Genomic DNA, 24,771 nt, shown 5'->3' with positions numbered 1-24,771 from the left:
CAATGGAGAGCCCGTTACAAGCCAGTTGTGCTTTGTCGCACATATGTACTACTTTTTTCATTCTTATTTGTAGGCGGTGCTACTCCCTGAGTCGGAGGAAAATTTGTGTGTGGAATCCTGAAGTGAGATATCTGCAAGGCAAAGAAATGTTAGCAGTGTGTTCATGGCTGAACATATAGTCTAGGTTGTTTCATGGAGGGTACTAGTTCTGAATGCAAATTGTACCTTTATTCCATCATTGCTCCTCACGGTGGCTCCACCTGTATGCACAGATGTAAGTTCTTGACCACATTTCCTGTTGTAAGAACTATGGTTTTCCTGTATGGCGTTGTGGGGTGCTGTGATTGGGTGTCTACACTCTGTCACGATCAATTGGACAAGGTATTTTTCATTGCCCCTTCTCACTGAAATCAATGAGAGGGAGACTCTTTATTCTACGTCCAGGGCTGCTGCCATGGGTGGCGCTGCAGCCGTGTGTGGAAGACGTGCCAAATGTGGCATAAGCATGCTTGTCCTGTCCACCCCACGACTCCACCCTGTTCCAGCTGTTCTGCCAGCAAATCATTGCTTGTGCAACTCTTCCATCAATGTGCTCTGCTGTTGTTTCTTTCATAGTGCGGACATATCTGGCATTTCACCAGTGAAGCAAGTTTTTCATGGACTCCTTAGCCAGTGACTTTGCAGTATGAAAGTATACATATTTAATCCAAAAAGAAGAGTGTTAAAAGGTGCTTTGGTGCCTCAGAAGACAATAGTAGCCATTGACATATTTCATGGTAAAATATTCATTGTTAGCCTGTTATGGAGAGTCAGAGAGATGTTGTGGATAGAGTGTCAGACCAGGGCTTGGGAGACCTGTTTTCAAGTCTCCACTTGGTTGGACACTGCAACCCCACTCATGGAGATAGGGGACAATGGTAAACTATTCCTTGAACATCCCAGATACCACAATAACCATGTTAGGGTTGCTGTAAGTTGGAGGACTCTGCCCGCTGTCTCAGAATCTACAGAAAGGAAACAACAATTGAGTTTCCTTTTCTCTGATAGCAACTTCTCTTTATTGTTGTTTCCAAAGGAGTAGCTCTGTTGTGAAAAAACTAGCAAATAACCTTTTTGGCATCTTAAAAGCTAGCAAATTTCTTTGTGGTTTTGGGTTGCGTTTTTAACATGTTAGGATAGCTCAGTGGATTGAGATACCTGGGTTGGAAGTTGATTCCTGCTGTGACTCCCAGGGGTAAAAGCCAGCCTGTGCAGGCTTGAGCAAACTACATAGTTTCAGAATGTCACTAGAAGGGAGGGATTGTTAAACTATAACTGAGTACATTATGCTGAGAAAACCCTAGGAAGGGTTGCAGTGAGTCAGAACTAACTTGACAGGGCATAATTATTATCATTAGCATCCAGTCAATAGATATAAGCTGCAATTGTTCACTTGTCTGCGTTGGGTTCATCTCTGTTTACAACATTCCCTATGAAGTTCCTACAGACCCAATTTCATTATTTTCTCAGCTCTTCTGGCTTTCAAGAAAACCATACTAAGGGCTTTGCTCTGGATGATACAGAACATTACCTGCTATTTGGGAATCTTTTAGTTGTTGGATGTAAAAATGATTCCATAATATGTAGGCACTTAGTCTTCCCTGAATGCTGGCATTCAGTTTTCTCTGGCCAAAAATAGTGCTTAGTTTTTAGCCTCAACCTCCCATTTCTCTGTCATGCAAATTGTAGGTTGGTTCACAAGCATAATTCGCTTTAAATTCTAGGAGAAACTTTCTGATGAGAAAACCTTACTGTGTGTTGGAAGGCTAAAGATGTGGGACAGTTACTTTGGCAGACTGAATGGCTCTAGATTGGTATCATAGGAAAAGGATAATATTAAAAAGTAGAAGGAGATTCAAATCCAGACTGGTGGCTTGTTGAGTTATCTAGGCAAGGATGCTATCTCGAGTTGTGTTCGGCTGTTCACTTGATGGTTTAGGTTGGGATCATTCACCCTAGTGCATCTTGTCCAGCAAATCAGTCCTCTTCTTTCTCTGAAGGTGGGTGGTAAAGGCTGCAAAATAGGTCAAAATGTGAGAGGGTTCTCTTTGCTTTCAGAACCTCAACATGTTGATGCCCTCTGGTGTTGGGAAGTCAGTATTGAAAGTAGTTGGAGTTCTCTGTTTACAAAAAAAAGTAAGGGTTGTAGTTAGTCTCACCTACAGGGGTGGGGTGGGGGAGAAATTCAAAAACAAAACAAAAGAGAACTGGACTGTTAGATTAGAACAGAACATCTCACAAGGGCAAAAAGCCAAATACATTTGCCTCTGGAAAAGATTGGAACTCTAACTTGGCTAGATCTGGTGTTTACTTGGCATCTAGAGGGGAAAAACACCCTTCCTCCCATCTCCTTTTGTTGTTCTGCAAATATTCTGTTAACATGGGGGTTTAATTAAGTAGATATGAGGCTTGTCCTTATTGTAGCCAGCCTTCTTGATTTTATGATAGCTTTTTCAAGGCCATGATTGTTTTTTTCCCCAAAAGGGGCCCTGTCTGTCTGGTGAGATGGATTTGAGGATTTGAGGAGGTTGCTCACTTAGTTTACTGGGTGGCCTTGGGCGAGGTATTATCATTAGTCTGCCCTGCAGAATTGTTGTGATTTAAAATTTAGGGAAGCAGTTGTATATTGTGCTACAGGGGGAAAAGATAATGAGACTGTCATAACAGCTAGAGTCTTGGTGTTTTTTTTTTTCATACTGTATATGATAAACAGCCTTTCCCTCAGTCTCAAAGTGAATGATTGCCCTGGGAAAGAAACCTAATTAATTGCTTATGTAACAAAAAAGTGAATAAAGGCACCCTAATATAAAATAAATATACTGTATATATCCTGTGTTAGCTTTATTGACTAGCATGGAACATTTACCTAAAAAGTACGCCTCAACAGCAGACTGCTCCTATGGTTGGGCCTTTAAGGGACTTGGTAGCTGTGGTCAGGATGAAAGCCTGCCTCCTATGTTTTGTGATGCGGGTGGTGTCTAGGGTCACTGTTTCATATTTTCCATTCTTTTAGGCAGCATGCGGGTTGTAGAAGTCTGCCTCTCCCAAAAATTAGGGACCTACAGCATGGAGATGTGTCTGTCATTTCAGAACATTCCAGCATTGCAAACTGAACTCCACACGCAATAAGGGACTATATAGACTTTCTTCTTAAATGTTGATTTGGCAGCCTCGGTACTGCACGGATGCCAAAGAGTTCTTCATGATTGCTCCTTATTACTTGAGCGATGTGGGTTTACCCTCAGCAGAGAATAATGCAGATTTTATAAGGCCACCTAACAGTGCTCAGTTTTTGTTCCAGCAGTGGAACTTTGTACAGAGATCTTCATTGGTCATTCCCAATGCCAGGAACAGAAGATACTGTCTCCCATCCTGAGGCAGTTTGAGTTTACAATAAATTGTCTCCTGATGTCTACAAATTGGTATGTTTTTAAGTGTCTTGTGAAGGCTTTGAATGTGAATTTGTTCAGCTGCAGTTAATCTACTGACCAGTTGTGGGCATTCATATGCAAGAGAAGAGTCAAAGATGGGAAACACTGTTGACAGGATGAATATTCTTTTCCCTTAGATATGTTCTTTTTAAAACATAAGGTGGCTTAGAACTAAACAAAATAAAAACAACAGGGTTTGGTGCCACGCAATGTAAAACTTAAGGGGCCAGCACAGATGTACTCAAGAAAGAGTTGAGCTAACCAAAAGAGCTTGGGGATTCATTTACAAACAGACAGAGGGGGTTTGATGGAGATTGCAAGGGAGAAAATTTCAGAGATGTAGGGGTGACCAGGAGTAAATGCAAATAATTCAACATATTTAACCTAATGGCTAAATTTAACATTTCTTGTTCCGTGTTGTCAGGTTGGAACTGACCTACAGTGATCCTCACAGGGCTCTCAAGGCAAATTAGATTTTTAAGGAGTGGCTGTACCCATTCCATTCACCCAGTGAGTTTCCATGGCTGAGCAGGGAATCAAAGCCAGGCCTTTTGAGTCCCTAGTCTGTTGATTTACTCACTACACTATACTGGGTATCCTAGATTTAACATACCTCCCTCATAACTCCTGGAAAAAGAAAAATTGGAACTTAGCTGGGAGAAAACCCTTTAATAATAAACAGACTGGACTGATGTTAAGGGAAACTGGCCTTGTGGATTTTACAGTGCTTTAGGGCAATTTTCTTCAAAGACCATTAAATCTATCACCATCCTTGATTCTCATTCCTGGTTTATTTGCTCACTGCCCAGTTCTTGTGTCTTTTTTTTTTTTTTTGTATTACTGTCAAACTGTTTTTCTCACCTTGCAAAATAAATACTGGACGTAATATGAAATTCAAAAGACCCCTACAATTGAGTTCTAAAAACGTTATCCTGCAATCTTGATAAGAGTTTACACCATTGTGGGCATTGTGCTGGGAAGCAAGTTTACACAGGTTCATACAGTGGGGTCTTGAAATCTCTATATACTTTGGATCCTTTCCCAAACCACTACTCATAGGGCTGGCCAAAGTCTTGGTTACTTAGTGAGAAGGGAACGCTTTCTCATCACAGGTGGAACAGCCGGCTACTCTGATGGTGGTGTTCTTGGGTAAAGGGAGGGAGGGAGTTCCACTGCACAGACAGTGTCCCTGTTGTTGTTTTTCTTCTCCTCTATCCTGTGATTGCACATAAGAATTCTAACACTTGGTCTCTTTTGTGCTTTGCCCTCTAGGCTGCCACACCTTGCATGCCTGCCAGCAATCATGAGCCGGTAAGTGACCCATTTCCTCTTTTGCTTTGGTTGTTGCTTTCTAACCTCTGCTGTTGCTGCTGGAAACTGGTGAAGGCAATTTGAGCATAGGCTGCAGAAGAGTGGGCAGGTGGGGCGAGGGAAAAAACAAGCCCAAGAGATGAAGATAGCAGGAGTTCAAAAGCTGTGACAGGGAGCAATGGACTGAATTGCACACACACGCATATGCACCCCCTGGTGATTGCTTTTGATGTCCTTTCTTTTGAGTAGCTTGTCTGAGTGGTACCAAAATATGCTAGACAGATGGAGGGGGGGGATGGAGATTAAACAATGTGAGCAAAAGTAAAATTTGGCTGTTTGTAAGAATGATTTGTAAGAGAAGAAGAGGACGACAGAGGAGGAGATGGTTGGACAGTGTCATCGAAGCGACCAACATGAATTTGACCTAGCTCTGGGAGGAGTGGAAAACAGGAGCGCCTGCCGTGCTCTGGTCCATGGGGTCACGAGGAGTCGGACACGACTAAACGACTAAACAACAACAAGAATGATACATCCTTCATTCACAGAAAAGGAAAGGAAGAAATGAGGAATTCTGTACATACATTTTAATTAAATGGACTTGTTTGTATTCTTGTGAACTTCTGAGTAAATGTGCATACAATAAGATGTACATTTTACAGATTTTCTTTCAGAGAAAAAAGAAGAAGAAAATGTAGCTCTCTAGATAAGAATTAAGACTTTGTTTTCCTTCTGGAATTGTCTCAGCTCCAGTCATCCAAGGATGATGGGAGTTATAATCCTGTAGATCTGTAGGATGCTGGGTTTGGGGACATCAGGCATATATAAAAAACATTAATCCGGACATGACATTAGAGCTGTAAGAAATTGGTCGACGATAATTCTAATTGTGGCACACAATTACAGTGGTACCTCGCTAGATGACAACCTCGTAAAACGATGAATCCACATGACAATGAGGTTTTGCAATCGCTATAGCGATTCGCAAAACAGTCATTCCAATGGGCGATTTTCGCTGGACTATGATTTGGTCCGTGCTTCGCGGACTGTTTTTTCGCAAGACTATGATTTTTAAAGCTGATTGGCGGCTTCGCAAAATGGCTTCCCTATGTTTTCGGGACCCATGCTTCACAGGTTTTCGCATGACAATGATTTCGCTAAACAGCAATTTCTATGGAACGGATTATCATCATCATGCGGGGCACCACTGTATGTATTTTTCCCCTCCCTTCAACCTTTGTGATAAAAAGACTGTCTCCTGAGTACTGCTGAAACACGTGCAAACTAGACATGAGGAGAAATATAAAAACAAATCGGGATATTCAACTAATATCCCTGATTCAACAGATATTTGTTGCTTCGTATTCTTGGGGTCCAGAGACCCCGATGAATATGAAGCAACGAATATAACCCTTTTATATTCATCCCTTTGTCTACCCCTATCAGCTTATGCCCCCCACAGATCAACTGTTCCTTAGGGGCGTAAGCAGTGAGGGATTTTCCCCTCAGGTGGCTTGCTAAAGCCTGCCCAAAGGGAACCCCACCCCGGGGCTGGTGGATGGCTTCGGTCCCCCTTTCCTTCTCTTCCTATGCCACATGGCATAGGAAGACTGTGGGGGCCGGGCCTTTTTTTTTTTTCAAGATAGCCTCACAGATTGTCTTAAAAATATGACCCAACGAACTGCTGAATTGATTTGTGTTTCGTTGGGCACTGGGAGACAATTTGTGCTTCATGGGTCATCAGGTTTGATGACCCATGAACCAAGATGAGGCCCCGTTTTGGAGTTTCCTTTCCATCTTGACTGCACACTCTATCTCTCTAACCCAGGTTTTTAGACAGGTTAGTAAGAAAACATTTGGATCCATTTATGTACAGCAAATAAACTTTTGTATGTTTCTCTATTTGTTTTGAGCATTTGTATTCCACTCTTCAGCTCCAGGCACTCCCAGAGAAGCTCACAAAAATTTCAAAGAACCATAAAAACAACAATAAAGCATAAAACAGAGGAGTGGCAATAGGAAGAAATTTAAAACAGAGACAGTGGAGTGTTTCAGACACAATTATTCCCCCCCCCCTCCTTGTTGTCCTTTGGCTGGCAGGCTTAAGAAAATAAATTCAAGCAGACTTTTTGGCAACTGACTGGTTTACTGAGGAAGGGACTTCTTACCCTTTGGGTGCTGTATTTTCCTTAATGGAGTTATTTTAAAGTGTGTTTTCTAATTATTTTGAACGGTACCTTTAATTCTGTTTTAATCTTTGATCTCGTGTTTTCTTTTAGTCTCCATTTTGTTCAATATTTCCATAAGTCACTCTGAGGCCCACTGTAGGAAGAAGGGTAGGGAAAAATAAAATAAAATAAAAGGACAATCAGTGGGACCAGATAATACCTGGGTACTCCCTTGACTCTTTACTCCTGCTTTCCTGGGCATCAATCCTAACCTAAAACAGAGTGTGTGTTTCACCATACTTTAGATCTTGCGTCTCCCTTTAGGAAGGCTGGGCCCTGGTATGTGTGGGTACATAAAGAGTCCAAATGCTGTGTCCCTATCTATAGATTGAGGCTTCAGGTCTTTTAGCATGGCTAGCATGATTTAAGAGGGGTGGAAGGGGAGGTTCAAGGGTGAACTCTTGACCCAACAGTCTTTCCTGCCCTATATTTACTCTGTTAAATGTGAGTGTATTAATTGGGATCATTAACTGGTGACAAAGAGACAACTGGATCACTGCCAGCTGAGAATCTTGAGGAAAGGCATGACTAAGGTGGGTCCACCTACCTACCTACCTAGTTAGCAAGATATCTACTCATCTGACTAGCTGTCTAATTATCCATAGGACTGTAGAGCTATTAGTTTTGACATCACCCCTCCAGTATCAGAGACAGCTTGCAATAAAACCATGAACACAACAAAATACAAGAATCACAAACTAAAGCTAAAACTGAACTCACACGATCTCTTGTGTTCCTCATCTTTTATAGCTCCCATCAGTCATCAGGTTCTGGAATGGGGGACTTTCTACAGCTTGGGACATGATGTCAGTCCAGTTAGAAAAATATTGTTGACAGTTGACTCATATTTTGGGTTATCGTCATAATTTTCTCACTGTGAAATTTAGTTCATACTGAAGTGAGAGGTAGACATGATTCTGTATGTTTGCAGAGGCCCCCCTCTGTGTTACGATGTGTAAACAGAGCTGCTACAGAAGCCCCCTCCCTGTCTACTCACCCATCAGACAGTGAAACCAGCTGAGATGGGGGCTGCTGCAGAGCTGGAGAGAGCCAGGGCTAGCCGTATCACCACCTCTCTTGGAGATGAGAACAGACATCTGAAACTTAATGAGAGACAGAAGATGTTTTTTTAAAAAACCCTCCATACTGACATCTTGTTCTGGAGTAGAAAAGTGCTTAAAAAAAAACCGTCTTCACATTGTCAAATCCTCTGTTGCCTGAAAGGTTTCCCAGCCATTGTGTAACCTTAGGGTTGAAGTCTTATATTCATGAGCTCCTGGCCATGCAAGGCCAGAAAATGATATCTTGCCATGGCTGGGTTATTTTTTCTATAATGTGAGATTGTTGGAGAGAATGCTGCATGTAAAGGTTCCTCCCCATGCTAACTGGCCTCATATTCAAATAGCAGGCAGTACCACCTATCTGTATAATCCTGAGGTTCAGTTATGAATATCCCCATATTTAGAGTTTGTACTATGAGTTGGTATCTGGAAATCACACTTTGTAGGCTGCAGATGTGATAGCTGGTGTGTACAATTGGCTTGGGAAGAATAAACAAGGGGCTTAGAAATGTGTGTCTTTGACCAGCAGTCCAGACTATAGTTGGGTGTTAGAAAACTGAATGTGGTGATGTCTGAAGAAACTGTGTCTGCCATGTCAGAAATGAACATTGCTTTGCTAAGTGTAATCATAGGAAGAGGTTTTGCACAAATGCAGACATTTATATTTGCATAGTGTAAATCTTGCAGTTGTGGGGGGAAACCTGCAAAGATTATTTGTTTTGCCAAAAGGCAGAGGGCAGAAACTAAAGTTGTTGCAAAAATTTGCAAGTTTGTTAAGGCACTTTATGATATTGGATGTTGAAAAAGCCGTAACAAATAGGGTTGCTTGAGCTCTTATTTGCCGTTTGGATCACATCAAATGACATATTATACCTCTATCCAAACCCAATCAACCCTATTTAGTCCACACTAGAGATGGGGATATTCGTAATTGTTTACAAATATGAATATTCCATTCCCAGCTACAACTAATGTGGGTCCAGCCCCCGGAGCTGGCCCATCCAGTCATGCGCTACCGTGCCGCCAGCGCCCCGCTCTTCCTGCCAATTGTTGAAGTAGTTCCTCCATCTCCCTGCTTGGCAATCCAGACAAAAGGTAGGATGACAACTGTCCCCGCATGGCTGCTGAGTGGCCAACTGAGCAGGGAGACAGAGGAGCTTCTTTTGCGATTGGCGGGAAGACAGCGACGCTGGCAGCATGTTAACATGTGAGTGGACAGGCTGGTTTCGGGGGCCAGACCCACATTTGTTGCAGTTGGGACTGGGATATTCGTATTTGTAAACAAATACAAATATCCCCATCTCTAGCCCACAACACCCCCCTTCCAAAAGATCCAGTGTAGTTACACCCTGAGTGAACTAATCTGCAAGTTTCTGGAAGTAAGTGAAACTCATGTTGTGACACCACCACAGAGGCAGCGCTTAAGGAGTTTCCTCTTCTTCCTATAGGATATCTGCCACATCTGTTTTGGCTCTGAGAAATCAGAAGCAGCGTGTAGTTTGTCATAATGATTGTTTATATATTAATTTTATTGTAGTAGTATTTTTGTTGTTAGCCGCCTAGAGTGGTCCTGACCTGACCAGATAGGCGGGATATAAATAAAATAAATAAATAATAAATAAATAAATAAGCAATAAAAAGTGTCTGGATCAGATTTGGCCTTGTGATATTGGTTAACTCCTTTGTTGCCAGTCCGGAGATAATGTGGAGGGAATGGCAGCTGTGGTCCTGGAAATGGCTATCTCTGCACTGGAAGTAGTTTGCCCCTTCAGCCAGGACAAAGAGCTTGTGGGGCCCCCACATTGTTCCCCATTTTGCCACGTCTTTCAGCACCCACATCAATCACATTCAGGTTTAGAATTATTTCAGAAACCTCAGTAGAACAGTTTCAGCTAAGTCCTTAAACCAGGGGTGCATGAAGAAGTATGCTGTCTTTTGTCTGATCCACTTTTAAACTTTAGTAGCATGTGAATAGAAAATATTGCTCACTGACTCTAAAACATTACTGCATTTTTGTAATGGCTTGTTTTGTTGGTTATTGTCCCACAGGTAACTAGTTATGGGTAGCTATATTGCTTGTAACTAATTACTTGTAGGATGTGCCCCCCCATACACACTGATCTCATCTGATTCCAGAAACCAAGCAGGATTGGGCCTGGCTAATATTTGAATGGGAAATACCCAGGGAGTACCAGATATCTCCCAATGGAGCTTGGAGATAGTTCTGGCTGAAACCAGAGAGAGATACCGCCATTCAGAGTTGACAGTACTGGGCTTGATGGATCAATGGTGTGAGTCAGTATATATGGCAGCTTCTGTGCTCCCATCTCATGTAACTGAATAGAGTTGTGCTGGATGCATAGTGCTGGTGAACATTCCATCCTAGCCAAGGACTCTGGAGCAGGAAGACTGTAAAAAACATAAAATATTGATCCAAATGTGTTTTTTTTGGATTGTACAGTAATTGCCATCTTTAATGCCCCATGGCCACTATTTCAGACCATGAGCAGTCTACTTTGGGTGACATTTGGGTCTACTGCAAATTCACATCAGCCTGCCAAAATCTGCAAATTAGAAGAAACCTTTGCATCTCCACTGTGCCCATATACGGAGTCATTTCTCCTACCTTCTTCCGGTTCTTAGAATGATCTTTCTGCATCCAGACATGTCTGAGGGGTACAATCCCTGTTTCTTGTATTCTCTCCCCTACAGTCCCCATCCAGCACTATTTTCCAGTTCAGAAAAACCTCTCTAGCAGATGTTCTTGGGGCTTTGTCCTTATCCCTCAAATCATTTATTTTTGATCCTTTTCCTGGAAATCTCTCATTGGAAGCCAGAATTTGTGAGGTTGGGAGGCACCATTGACATCTATTTCAAAGGTTTGGAAAACCTGAGATCCCATGAAAGAGGTACACAAATTTCAAAGAAATTCTGTCTGTGAAAAAGTCACTGTGTTCCCGCTGCACTGAAAAAAAACAAGTACAGTATCATGAGACAGAGGGAGACATGCCCTCTTTCCATACATCACACAACACCTATGGTAGCAACCCTAGGTGCTAGGACCCTGGAAAATACCATTTTCCCAGAAGGCTGACTGTGTTTCTCAGAAGTTCTGTCACCTGAGATGTTGTCATAGTAATTTTTGTTCAAGTGCCAGGGAAGAGGATGAAGAGAGGTTTCCTCCCCGCTCCCCATAGCAGCAGCCAGGTAGAGGTAGGAGGGAGAGTGTTCTGCTCCAACTCAGATTAAAATCTGAGCAACAGAACAACTTGGAACTCACTGCTCATCTTGCAGTTAAAGTTGAGCACTGTGGTCTCCAGTATTTGCATTCTGAGCCAAGGAAATACAATTTCAGCAATATCTCTAATTGTAGTGCAGTTCTATTACATATAGTATTGAGGCAGGGGCTGCTGTAGATTTGTGGGGCCCAAAGGGGACAAGAAGAACAAAAAGAGCCAACTTCACCAACATTCTGCTTGCAATTGAAGCTCATAAACTCTCTCATGGCAGTTGCCATAGTCAGTCCTCCTCTCCTGGCAAGCAAGAAACCCAGGTTGATGAGGACAAGTTCCATAGCCCTCTTCCCATCGGTAAGGAAAAAGGAAGGCAGTGGTGTGATGGATCAACCATCATGCTTGGCTTCTTAGAAGCTTAAAAGAAGTGGCACATAACAGACACAAGCCCCCAGACTCCGCTCTAAGAAGGAGGAGGAGGAGGAGGAGGAGGAGGAGGAGGAGGAGGAGGAGGAGGAGGAGGAGGAGGAGGAGACCTCTCCTTACAGTTATCATAGGCTTGTAAATGCCTGGAACAGTTCCAAAGATTAATGCAAAGTAGGGTCAAACTAGCCAATATGCTGAACAGATTTTTGAAAGAGGTGATCCTTCAAGTAGTGAAATGCATTGTTGTTTGTCACAGTGGGTGATCACAATGGATGATTTTTCTCACCTCTGCATCTTGCTTTTAGCTTGCTTGTTATTGGTTAGTGAAAAATAAACATGAGTTTAATCTACAGTTCAAATTTCTAAGGCACATATATGTGAGGAGATGCTGTTGTGGGAGGTGAAATTGTTTCAGCAGAGGAAATGTTCATTTCCATTAGTGTCTAGTTGGATCATGATATAAGCCTGCCTACTACTACCTCTGGCCTCACACAGGTGAAGATGCTAGCTCATGCCAACAATGGCTCCTGAGGAACATCACTGATTCTCAGTGTTCTGGCAGGCAATGCCCCCCTTGCCACCACCTAGTGGTGGGAGAAACGACTTTATGGACTGAACAAAATTTGTTTAGCTACAATGGATTGCTCTCCCCAAATGGTAGTTCCTTTCAAGAAGGCCACGAACAGGGCATAATGGAAAGAAGGTCACTCTTTTTATTCCTCCTCCTCCTCGTACTACAATCAAAGGTGCACTGCCTCTGAGCATGTTTACTTCCAGTGGCTCTTCTCATCGCAATAGCAGCTGAACAGAACACTCCTATACAGAGCGAGCATCCCTTTGATTACGATATGTTGGAGATAGACAGTAAGAGAGCCCCAATCCAGAATATGAATTAAAATTGTTCTGTCCTATTCCTAGAATCTTCACCCAGACATCATGGGTGCTTGTCTCAGGACTTATGACCATATGACCCTGTAAAACAGATGAAACCCAGTTCCCATTTTTCTATTCTGGTAACTCTGCATATATGTGCCTCTATTCTCTGTCTGTGATGCTAAGGTCTGGAGCCTTCGAAACATCTTGTGATCCTTTGTCAGAAATCATTGGCTTGGGTAACTTGCTTGTTGGCACACAGAGCATTGTCTTCTTGGGCCATTCAGAGATTTACCCTTGCACAGACCCAACCAGCCTGGTTAGCATTAAGAGAGGTGGGTTTACAGATGTATCCATAACAAGCCCTGCCAAATCATGAAGTGCCCTGGATATCTTCATCTCCCCTGGGTACAATAGGGCATTTTGACTCTCTGTTTTCCAGCTCCTGCTACCAGCTGCTCTGTAAGACTGTTTTCACAAGTGGTCTGCTTCTTGTTATCTTAGTACACAGATTAATCTCTGTGCACACACTGGCATATTTGGATGGTAAACATAACAGACGTGGGTCCCCGGGAGAGCTTCCCAGTCTGACCATGGACGTTTATCTGTGGAAGGCACACAGTCTGATCTCTTAGGGACCGTTGTTGTGGGTTTATCAAGGAAGCTGTGGGGCATGCTAGAAGCCAAGAGACTCATGCCTGTGGCAGGACATCATGCCCGCTCTACCCTGCACTCTGGAAAAGAAAGACTGTGCCAGGTTCAAAGTTCTTTTCCTACGGTTTGGTAGGCATGGGCAGTAGCTTCCAGCAGGAGGTATTTAGAAATGTATAACTCAGTCTGACCTGTCTATCGGGAAATGCAAAATAACCAGAAATGCAAAATAACTACAACACCCCTCATCCCTCATTGCTGACTGTGCTGCTAGGGCTGATGGATGTAGGAGTCTGCCAACATTTGGAAGGACATATATTCCCTGCTTTGAAGCGTCCCTCAGGAACCGTCTTTAGCAAATGGTCTGTCTTTTCTTCCTGCAATATGTCCTCTCACCACAGTCACTCACCTTTCTTGTTGTTAAATTTCTGCCTGTTCCTCATTTGCCTGGAAGCTCCTTAGTTAAGTGAAGATTGAGACTGTCTTGTGCCAAGTTCTGAGCTTTGATTTGTCATGAGTACTTCCTCTCAGCAGAGACCTGAGAATTATCTCTTCTCAGAATGAGGTTTGTGTTTTTCAACCAAAGGATTATTGGCTGAAATTCTGTTGCTTAATTATGCCTGTGGAAGGCAAACAATATAACATCCAATCACTACTTGCTGGCAGTTAACATGTCATTGGGACATGTATGTCTGCTAGCTTGTCACATGCTTAAGAATCCCAGAAGACTTGTTAATTGCCCGTTAGAAATGACCGAGTGTTACACCATATGCCTTCCACTTATGTAATTAAGCAACAGGACTTCAACCATTGTGTGGAAAACATTGGCCAAATCTTATTGCTTCTTAGCAGAATAATAGGTCTGGGTCCTATCAGAAGTAAATGAACTTGGGGACAAGTTTTACATGCAAATTATTTAAAGTGAAAATTAATGCTTAAATAAAATGTGTGAAAAGGCACAAGATATTTTGCTGCATGGAAACACAGAAGCAATATGAGAACTAAGAAAGAATGCTTGAATCTCTTAGAAAAACAAAACAGACTTTGATAAAATTGCTGGAAGCAACATCTTATAAAAGATACATAACTAACATACAAGAGGCTATAAGACTTAGGGATACCAGATAGTGGCTGGGAATACTGTTGAAACAAACATTCCAGAGGTTTTATTTTAAATATTTGCAACAAAGCATCATAGCCAGCACTCTGACAGAGTAGTGACGGAAAACAGTGGTCTGTTGTAAGCATCCAAACAGCCTTAGGTATAGTTGGTGTTTCATTACTGTTGGCCTGGAGAGGAACATCTGTCTCCAGCAGCACCAATCCTTGCTGCTTGTGTTGTTTATAGTTGCTTAAGCAGCCTTGGGAAGAGCACCAGCTTTTATGGCTGACTCAAGAGAGAGATGCGTTGGGTTCCTTCCTTAACTTCTCTTTGTAATCAAAACTCAGGTGCTAACTGAACAACAATTAATGGACCAGAGAAGGTTTATCATCTGGAGTAAAGTATTTTCAGAACTGGAATTGCAAGAACTAGGAAATATGGCAAAAGAAAAATCAACACAGAATGATGACCATAGTATGGAATACAAATGGAAGGTAGAGGTAGATGCAATAGTGGAAGAAAACATATCAGTAGAGGAACAACTTATTGAACAACCTAGAAATTATGAACTGAGAGAAGGACAAACATTACTGAGGGAAAAAATAGTAAACCATATTAGTCAGAACACAGAAAGACAAAGGCTCCCCAGTTTGCACCAGGTACAAACCAGTAAAATATCTACTGAATGATGCAAATGAACAATCCCAACCAACATGCTAAAGAAAACAAACCAGCTCATGCATAGCACAGCTACCATAGTAACCATAGAACTTGGTAACAAGCTGCAAAAAACCCAGCAAACTCCTGGCACGCCAAAATGGAAAATTCATCAGGAAAGAAAAATAAACAAATTACGTGCAGACATTAGCAACTTAAAACACTTGAAAGATTCAAAACTTAAAAATGAAAAAGTAAAAGCCAGACTATGCAAAATATATGACCTAGAAAGGAAAACAATTGTTGAAACTATGGAAGAATTAAAACAACGGATAACAGGTACAGAAAAAAAGAGAAAGATTTGATGGATGTTTGAAACAATATAGAGAAAACAGGCAATTTCAAAATAACCAATGATTATTCTATACATCACTAGAAGAAAATGCAGAGCAAAAGAAATAAGGCCCATGTAAAGATGATGCTTTAGAATTCCAGAAAGAAATATGGGAAAACCCAATCAAACATAACAAAAACGCCTCATGGATTAAAGATATCTGTAAAGAAACTCAAAGAAAACAAATTTATGATATTGCTTAGAAAAACTGAATAACAACTGAAATGATTAAGAGGCAAGTAAAGGCTGTGAAAAAAATGGAGTGCAACTGATCCAGATGAGCTGCACGGATTTTGCTTGAAGGTTCACACCATCAGAGCTACAAAAAACAGCAATATTAGGAACAGCACTAGTACTGTGCCGATATGGTTAAAACTGGTATCTGTTATATAATACCAGTCAATGTTTTTATAGTTTTTATTGTGCCTGGTGTTTTTTAACAAGAAGAAGAAGAAGAAGAATTTTGATTGACAGTGTCTGCTATTTCTGAAAAATGACGATAACTATGATGATAGGCCATCAAGCCTATTCCAAATTACAGCAATTTCCATGGGTTTCTAGGTAGAGAGTACTCAGAAGTAGTTTACTATTTCTTTCTTCTGGGGGCGCCCTGGGACTGTGCAGCTTGTCCAAGGCCACCCAGGGTCGCTCTTATTGCACGAGGCACTTTGGGGAATCGAACCCCTTAGGTTTTGACCCCACAGCTAGATACCTAACTCAGATACCAGCCAGCCTGAGCTACCTATATGCACTAGTAGAAAACAAAGCAAAACAGACAGTATTGTATTAAAAACACAGTGAAGTAAAAGTACAGGTCAAGAAAGAGGAAACAAAATTGTTCAGCAGCAACACACGACCAATCACAAACAACAAACAAACAAACTCAAAAACAAAAGCATTGTAAGAATACTGTAATATGTTTGCTTCAGTGCAAGCATTCCTGGATCCAATCCACTTCGTTGGATACTCTGAAGAAGTGGGTTATCTCTCTGAAAGCTAACACTGAAGTAAATTTATTGGTATTAAAGGTGTTGCAATGCTTTTTTTCTTTTAGCAGTCAAGCAGATGACCATGGCTACCTCTCTGAAAAATGGTTCAGTCAGTTGTCTCTGAAATCCCTTTGAAATAAAATGGTCTTAAATGCCTTTTGAAAAGTCTGAAGAGGAACCACCTTCAGGATCTGCTGAGGGGAGAATCCCACAGAATGAACACCATAATGATCAATCCCCATGTGGTAATCAATCAGTTCTCTAGTTCCTCCTTGTAAGTAATCCAGAAACACATGCCAGATGCTAGGTGAAATATGCAGAGTACATTGTTCAAACATTGTGATTCAGACAGTTGGCATGTGTAAGTATCCTCAGTTTTTTATGTAAAATAGGGGATTTTTGTTTGTGGTTTTTATTTTTATTGTTTGGAAGTCAACATAACTGTAGTAAAATAATTTGGTTTCTTTATCAGAAAACCATTGTTTGGTGCCATGCCATTCAAGTGGCTTTGAAATGAATGTTGAGTGACATGATGAAACCAACACAATTATAAACTGCAACTAAACTTTCCAAAGTGATGTTTATTATTCAAGAAGAGGGTGATTTTGAATAGACTTTGGCCAACTATTTAATGACTGTGGAAATCAGTACACAGCTTCGTGTATCTTCCAGAAGCCACATGGACATATACATTTGTGGCTTAAAATTGAGACAGGCTGTCAGTTCATCCAGATTCCACTCCAGCACTATCGGTTCTGACTATCAGTGGCTTTTCCAGACCTTGGGAGATCTTTTAGCAGCTGTCCCTAGAGAATCCTTTAATGTGAGACACTGGAGATTGAACCTGGGACCTTCTGCATGTAAATGATGTGCTCTGTCACTGAGCTAAGAAGAGAGATGTTTGTTTATTCCTGGAACAGGTTAAATATGCTGCCTCTGAGCTCCAGCAGAACAACGTCTGCCAAAGAAGCAACTGTATAGTAGTGTATAGAGTCTGGACACAAGGGCAAGCTGAGCTAAATTATCCCATCCATTTAAAAAGCTGCACGCAGTTACAACTGTGCAGTTTAGTAATGAGTAACAGAAGCTTCAAGCTTCTGTTATTTCTCTGTGAGTGAAATAATTATGCCATTTTTTTCCTAATGGGAAAAAAAAGGGGAAACTGCCATTTTGTTTGTGGGTTGAAAATTACCACGTGAGATCTGGGGTGCAGAGAAGCAAGAGAGGGTTATGGGCTGCAGAGAAAAGCAAAGTAAAAAAAGGGTGGCAATTTCTGCAGAATAAGGAGAGAGACAAAAGGAAATAATTGAGAACTGGGAGCAGAGGCATGTGGAGTGCGGGCCATAATGGCATGAGATTCTGAGAGTTTTCTTCAAGAAAGCAACTTCTCCATGCTCACGGGAAGAGGAAAAAGAGATGCAGAGAGGCGGAGGTTCAGAGACCTATGTAGATGCCTTGCAGGGCATATTGTGGAGCACAGAGGGAAAAAGAAGATTATTTATTATCATAATCACCATCATAATTTTATTAGTTATTTAACCAGTTTGTTCAGTTTATACAACTCAACTTACAATGTCTAAAAGAGAAATAAGAGCTGACAGAGAAAGAACTGAATAGAGCTAAAGTGGCAACCAAAATTGCCTTTTCACAGTTAACATACTACTGAGGCTTGAGTTAATAAAACTTTAAAAGAGGTTCCCCAAGCGATTTATTGTACACTAAACATTAACTTCCTCTTTGTCCATTAAAATTCAACTTTGTTACCATCTGAAGAGCCTAGTCCACTTTGCAGGGATCCCTAATCTTTTGAATCTCTTTTAATAAATTTTGGGAATGGAAGTGGATTGTGCGAACATTCCCTGGGAATATGAAATTTTGTGTTATCGATATGTAGGGGATTTTGAACCTCAACTTAATCCTCACACTTGCCTTATTTCTCTCCCCCATACAGCCATCCAGTGAGGAGAGCCCTGCGAAGCATGTAGACACTCCGGTAAGTAAACTATGATTTGCCTCTGTTATAGTGAAGTTCATGTACAAGAGGAGCAAGTATCCTGTTCTCCTCCTCCTTATTGTTGAATGTCCCATCTAATCTGTGCAGTCTCCATCTTCCCATTCTCAGTTTCCTTGCAAATCTCTCAGTTAGTTTCATATAGATTTCCTCAAATATAAACATAATCATGCGTCATCAAGGCAATTCTGACTTACGGCGACCCTTTTCAGGGGTTTCTAGGTAGAAAATACTCAGAGGTGATTTACCATTCCAACCACAGAATGCTACTCCTGTCCTCTGAAGATGCCGGCCACAGAGACTGGTGAAATGTTAGGAAGAACGACCTTCAGGACACGGCTTAAGAGCCCCAAAAACCCACAACAGCCATTAGATCCTGGCTGTGAAAGCCTTCGCGAATACATTGATTTGCCATTCCCTTCTTCTTGGGGTGCCCTGGGACTGTGCAGCTTGCCCAAGGCCATATAGGCTGGCTCTTCCCAGGATCACAATGGAGAATAGAACTCCCAGCCCCTGGGACCATAACCAGATGCCTAACTTACTAAGCATACATCACCAAAATGTCACACCTACGAGTAGAAGATAGCCTTCGATTCATCGGGCCATTACAGAGCTGGCAGTGGAATAGAAGAGACATAAATCCACCAATCCATGGGACCCTATGGATCATTGAGTCCAGCTCCTGTCAAGGAGGCACTGTGGGGGAATTGAACTCCCAACCTCTGGCTCCTCAGCCAGAGACCTAAACCCTCTGAGCTATCCAGCAGTTCCAAAATCTGTGACCAGATAGGCCAAGTTTCCTTATAATTCCTTACAGGTTTACAAATACCACACAGCTTTTCTTTCTTTTTGCTCATGCCCTATCATATCCCTTGTCCATTTACCAATACCAGTAGATCTTATTTTTTTAAGCAAGAGCTTCTTCAGGCCTGTGTAACCAAACCTTTACTCAAATATCTGTCACTAAGCACTGTTATCAAGTCAGGTTTGGTATCTTTGGCTTTCATATGTTTTTGGAGGGCAGCTCCCATAATTCCACACCATTTGTTGATCCAAGCTAGAACTGAGCTTGGTAAAAAAAAATATCTGGAGTGGTACACCTGCCCTACCTCTTTGCTAGGTAATCACAAGAAGAAGAATTCAGAAGGGGGATCCTTAAACTGGGTCACAGACTCTCAGTGTTGTGTAACTCAGCTTAAAACTGCTTCAGATTCCTTCAGGTCAAGACTAGATTCAGTGTGCATGGCCTTAGTTTAAGTGAGTTGACTTTGCAGCAGACAGGTGTGTGTACAGAAAGGGCTTTGATGAGTTGCAACCACGTTATGTTCTGAGTTACTCATAAGGCCACTTCTGTATGTCCAAATGGAGCAACAAAGGCAGCTGTCTATATCACACTGATGGATGCTGCCTAGTCAAGATGTACACTGATCTGGGAGAAGGACAGCCTGGAAATAATGCCCTAGCTCTAATAATATTAGTATTAGAATAGCTACTCTTGCATAGTCAGGAGGACAAGCAACTGGATGCATTTAATTGTCTAAAAATAGCATTCTCATGATAATGTTAAAGTGACCCTTTCAGAATGTTACTTTTAGAAAAATTAGATGCATCCCTTTCCTAATCATGTTTAATACAAGAATAAAAATTTTAACATTAATATGTTATAATGTTTTATTTCTAAGCTGAGGGGCTAAACTTGAATTCTTGAGTAACAGCTGCCAGTGATCTCTCTCTCTCTCTCTCTCTCTCTCTCTCTCTCTCTCTCTCTCTCTCTCTCTGTGTGTGTGTGTGTGTGTGTGTGTGTGTGTGTGTGTGTGTGTGTGTGTGTGTGTGTGTGTGTGTGTGTGTCTATGAGCAAAATAAGAAGAAATCAGGAGGGACATAATATTTCTGGGAAATTAAACGACATTGGAAAATGTCAGAAAGCAGTTTTTCTTCTTGTCTCTCATAGCATGAATGGAAAAGAATTAAAAACTGTCGGTTGAGGAATGTCAAACAAAAACTTGCTCCCAAGTCCCCCAAACAGTGTAATGTTCTGAAGCAACAAGGAGATGTATGGTCTGTTCTTGGTCAGTTTAAAGAAGGCAGGAAATAGCTGCGCATGTTTGTGAAACTGTACAGCTTCTTATTCTGTAGAGCTCCTGATAATATGTTCCATTGTTATAAAGCAGAAGAAAACAGGAGAAAGCCTACACCAAATCACCAAGGTGGAGGACATTGCAAACCATTTTTCCAGTGCCCAACAATGCAGTAAAATTGTCTGAAAGCAGCTGCTAGCAGAGTTGCTCTTGATCAGAGAACAATTCTGCCTACTCAGGAGCAGGGCTTAATCTGGTATTTTGTTTTCATCCGCCAGTCCATTTGCCAAATGAAAATTTGGAGCATTTTTTTTACCTTAAGGACCAAGTCCTGCATTGATCCTCATGATGTCTAAAAGATACTGCTCGTCTTTCATGTTGTTCTCGGTCCTTTTTCTGAGTTGGTACATCCTTTTTTCTCTCCTATACCCTTGGTTAGTTTTTTTAGGTGCCACTTTGTACTGGGGCAAATGTGCTATGTATAGTGCTTCCTAAGCATTTGACCGCTAGTGTAACCTGGGAACCAGGAAGCAATAGTCATGAAAGCATTCTGGCTGGACACACAATTAGAATGCTGTGTAGTCCTGTTCCCCCTCCCCTGCTGTCATGTCCATCTGCATTCCCCCCATTTGTGGGATTTTTAAAAAAGAGATCCAGGGACATACAAGTACAGTGGTACCTCGCAAGATGATTACCCCGCAAAATGGTTTTTCCTATGGGGGATTTTGCTGGACGATGATTTGGTCCGTGCTTTGCAGACCGTTTTTTCGCAAGACGATGATTTTTACAGCTGATCGGCGGCTTCGCAAAATCACTTCCCTATGAGTGATCTTTGCAAAATGGGTGTTTTTGGGACCGATGCTTCATAAGACAGTGATTTTTACAGCTGATTGGTGCTGATTGGTGATTTTTGCTGGACGATGACTATTTTCCCCATTGGAACACATTAAACAGGTTTCAATACATTCCAATGGGGAAACATTTTTCGCTAGAAGATGTTTTCACAAGACAGCGATTTCAATGGAATGGATTAACATAGTCTAGTGAGGCACCACTGTAATGTCACAGGCCTGGGGACCAAGCAGATTGAAATGTCTCCTAAAAGTTGTAGGCATCTGAGCCCTGATCTCTAAGTATATGAGTCACAGTAAATGCTGTTCTGTTCCAGCACGAAGTGAGAAAAAAAGGAAACGAAACAATGTAGAACAAATTCTTCATCTGGATACCTCAGTCATTAGCACAGTAACGAGGGTCCAGTTTGGATTGCCAAAATGGTAATCCAGTGGTATCTTGATAAAAATGCTAGCAGCAGAGTGATCTTACTTGGGAGTGAGCTACAATACATGATTCTTGCTAACAAACCAGAAGTCACACAGGCAAATTCAGGGTCTAACTCAGTAATTAGCCTTGTACTGAATCATACATTTTATTTCTTGCTCCAGTGAAGAGAAGGTCTGCTTGACACATCTCTCTCTCTCTCTCTCTCTCTCTCTCTCTCTCTCTCTCTCTCTCTCTCTTTCTCTCTGTTGTGTTTGTGTATTGTTTGGAAATGTTGGTCATATTAAGTTGCATTTATGCAGTTCTGTATTTAGAAAGCACTGCATCAGTGTGCTGTTCAACTCTTTAATCTGATATACAGTATAACCGAACAGTATTTGTCTTTAATGCCTTGATATCAAAAAGTGATTGAAAGCTGCTAGCTAACAAGCTGGGCTTCTCAGCTTATTCACTGTCATATATAATTGTACCCACAAAAGGTCTGTTTGCACATGCATTGCAATATCTGAAATGAGATGTCATGGAAGGTAACGAGTGGCTACGTCTGTGATGAGACTGTAGCAACTTTTCTTTCTCTCTAGCATTAGAAATAGCCGCTGTAACCTGTGAGTCCCCCATCTGTAGATGTTAATGGAAACACTGCAAGAGAAAAAGGAATGGTGGTTAGAAATAAAACATCTGAGTGACCTCTTAGAGCAGTGGTTCTCAATCTTGAGTAACCCAAGTGTTCTTGGACTGCAATTCCCAGAAGCCTTTGGCACCAGCTGTGGGTTGCCCAAGGTTGGGAGCCACTGTCTTAGAGGATGGGAGTTCCATGAAATTCAAGGAGCGTCTGTTTTTATTGGAGGGAGAATGCAAAACTTTGTGCCCCCAAACGTTGTGTCCTTGTACAACCGCAAGAAGATGAGGAGCCTCTTTCTGGGAGAAAGGCCATCCCAATCTGTTTGCCAGAGAGGTGGGTTTTTTGTTTTGGTTTAGTCCTATAGCTAAAATATCCAGTGAAGTTGCCCAGAATAGTGGCCTAGATGTAGTGTGGGTTCGAGCCAATCTTGCATTAGCTGTGTCCCATATTACAGTGGGATGCAACTGGATGCCTCTTCAGAGGGCTCTGTCCAAGCCTTTGTGGTTATCTTGGCACCCAAGGCGCTTTCAGTCCCATTGCTGGAGAAAAGGGGAGGATGCCTGTATATTTATTGCTCATGAGGTATGATACTGCCTCCCTGTCTCTGGCAATCCAGTCCAAATGTTTAATAATCAGCACTGCTAAAATCAAATCATGTGGATTTGAAATGAATAAGGCTTCTGTGTGCTCAGGAAAACAAGATTTATCTGGCACTCTCCCCTTTTTCCATTGCATGCCTTGCTGGTAAACATTTGCAGAGGCCCCTCCCAAAAGTGGGGTGCCTGCTCATTGCTGTGGCGCCCATTGCTGATCAGTGATGTCTTTGAAGAGCTGAAAGTTTACGTGCCTTGATTGTTTCTTTTATCCAGGTTATCAACAGAATAGAGGGATTAATTTTCTTATTCCAGTTCAGACAATTTAGAAAAAATATATATATATTACATAACAGTATTGTAGTTTTCAGGTTTCTTACTTGGAGTTTGATATGGAGAAGATGACTTCCACAATGCAAGCCATACTTGCTGTTTTGCAGACTCGAAAGCAGAATGAAATTTTTTTTTCATCTTTCTCCTGAAATAGTGGTGCTACCTTGCCCCTGCCCCAATACTACCATGGAAAAATCAAAGCCGTTCCTCCATGTCCTGCCAAGATGTCAAGAGAGCTGGTAAAAGTGCCCAAAGATAGAAGTCGTGCAGCCCTGCAGATGTTTGAACAGCAATTCCCATCATCCATTTTTAAGGGTGATGCTAGTTAGAGTTGCAGTCCAATAACAGGTTCTTCATCTTTGCCCTTTGGTGACCATTGCAACTTTGGGGCTGTTTTGCTTGTCTCTCTCTGATGCCTGTTCATTGTTACATTTGTCAGAGTTTGTACAAGTTACTTCCTTTTATGAATACCCTCCAGTATGAAACCAATATACAACCATTTTAATTTTGGAAAATCAGTCAGATTTCCTGATAATGATGCTCCTGATCATTCAAACTCCATGCAACAAAGCATCAACCATGATTTTGTGCAATGTTTTGGTATTTGCATTCAAGTATTACTTGTTTTCAAGCACTGCTCATTTGCACAAATGTGTTCACTTTCCTTCCAAAAACCTTGTTCTCCTTCCCTCCTCTTGTCAAGAACACAGAAAAATGTCCTGCCCTCTCATGAAGTGAATAGAGTAATTTTATCCTCCTTTGGCCTCATCTCTGAGGTCAAGGTGAGCAAGGATTTACATACTTGCTAGATAAACTTGATGTAAAAAAATGTAGATCATGTTATACAGTGTATAATCAGTAAGGTCTGTTTGGGCCTTGTTGCTGCCTTGTGTGAATTGTAAATGGACTGCAATACACAAGGCTGTGCTCCCTTGCAGCTGTAAATGCTGGCAAAGACTGGTGGTAGTAATAGGCAAGGAAGAAAGAATTCTACCATAGAATTGACTTGTTAAAAATATCCTGACAAACCTGGAGAAAACATTATAAAACCACTGTTGTGCTAGTCCCTTGGGGATATTCATGTATGCCAATGCACAATCTTTTCCTAAGTGGTTAATAGACGTAATTGTTGCTGGTTACCTTCCATTTCTATGTATTTATCGAACAGGCTTATATTCTCTAGCAGTCAGCCTGGCTCCTTACTGGTTACTTGGTTGCCTTTGCTGTCCTAGCTGGCCCACAAGAATCAAAGGCAAGGTGTGTGATAAACAGGAAGGAAAGTTTTGATGTGAAAACAACCCTCTCAGATAACTAGAGTCTCTGGCCCCAGGAAGTTCTGTGTGTCATTCCCACTTTTCTGCCTGAGTCTGAATTCTGGACAGTGTGTCGTCTAAGCATCTAATTCGACTGGAAGCTGTTATGCCTATCAGCTGATATCTGCCTGACTCTTTCTCGTGGTGTGTG

The 24,771-nt window shown here is 41.6% G+C and overlaps 1 protein-coding gene across 24 annotated transcripts in view; it reads left to right on the top strand.

The window, feature by feature from the left end:
- The window catches only part of TNS1 (tensin 1), a 404,124-nt gene that overhangs the window by 245,437 nt on the left and 133,916 nt on the right, over positions 1–24,771 (top strand). For 22 of the 24 annotated variants that reach the window (XM_020805096.3, XM_020805086.3, XM_078380947.1 and 19 more), the window contains 2 exons: positions 4,743–4,781; positions 18,344–18,385. In XM_020805096.3, the coding sequence (XP_020660755.3) occupies positions 4,743–4,781; positions 18,344–18,385 (81 nt within the window). The remainder of the gene's footprint in view (positions 1–4,742; positions 4,782–18,343; positions 18,386–24,771) is intronic. The other 2 variants (XM_078381348.1, XM_072985270.2) reach the window with 1 other exon arrangement.

The sequence above is a fragment of the Pogona vitticeps genome, chromosome 1 (genome assembly GCF_051106095.1).
Source record: "Pogona vitticeps strain Pit_001003342236 chromosome 1, PviZW2.1, whole genome shotgun sequence".
Taxonomy (NCBI): Eukaryota; Metazoa; Chordata; class Lepidosauria; order Squamata; family Agamidae; genus Pogona; species Pogona vitticeps.
This window is presented reverse-complemented; position numbering and strand designations above follow the sequence as displayed.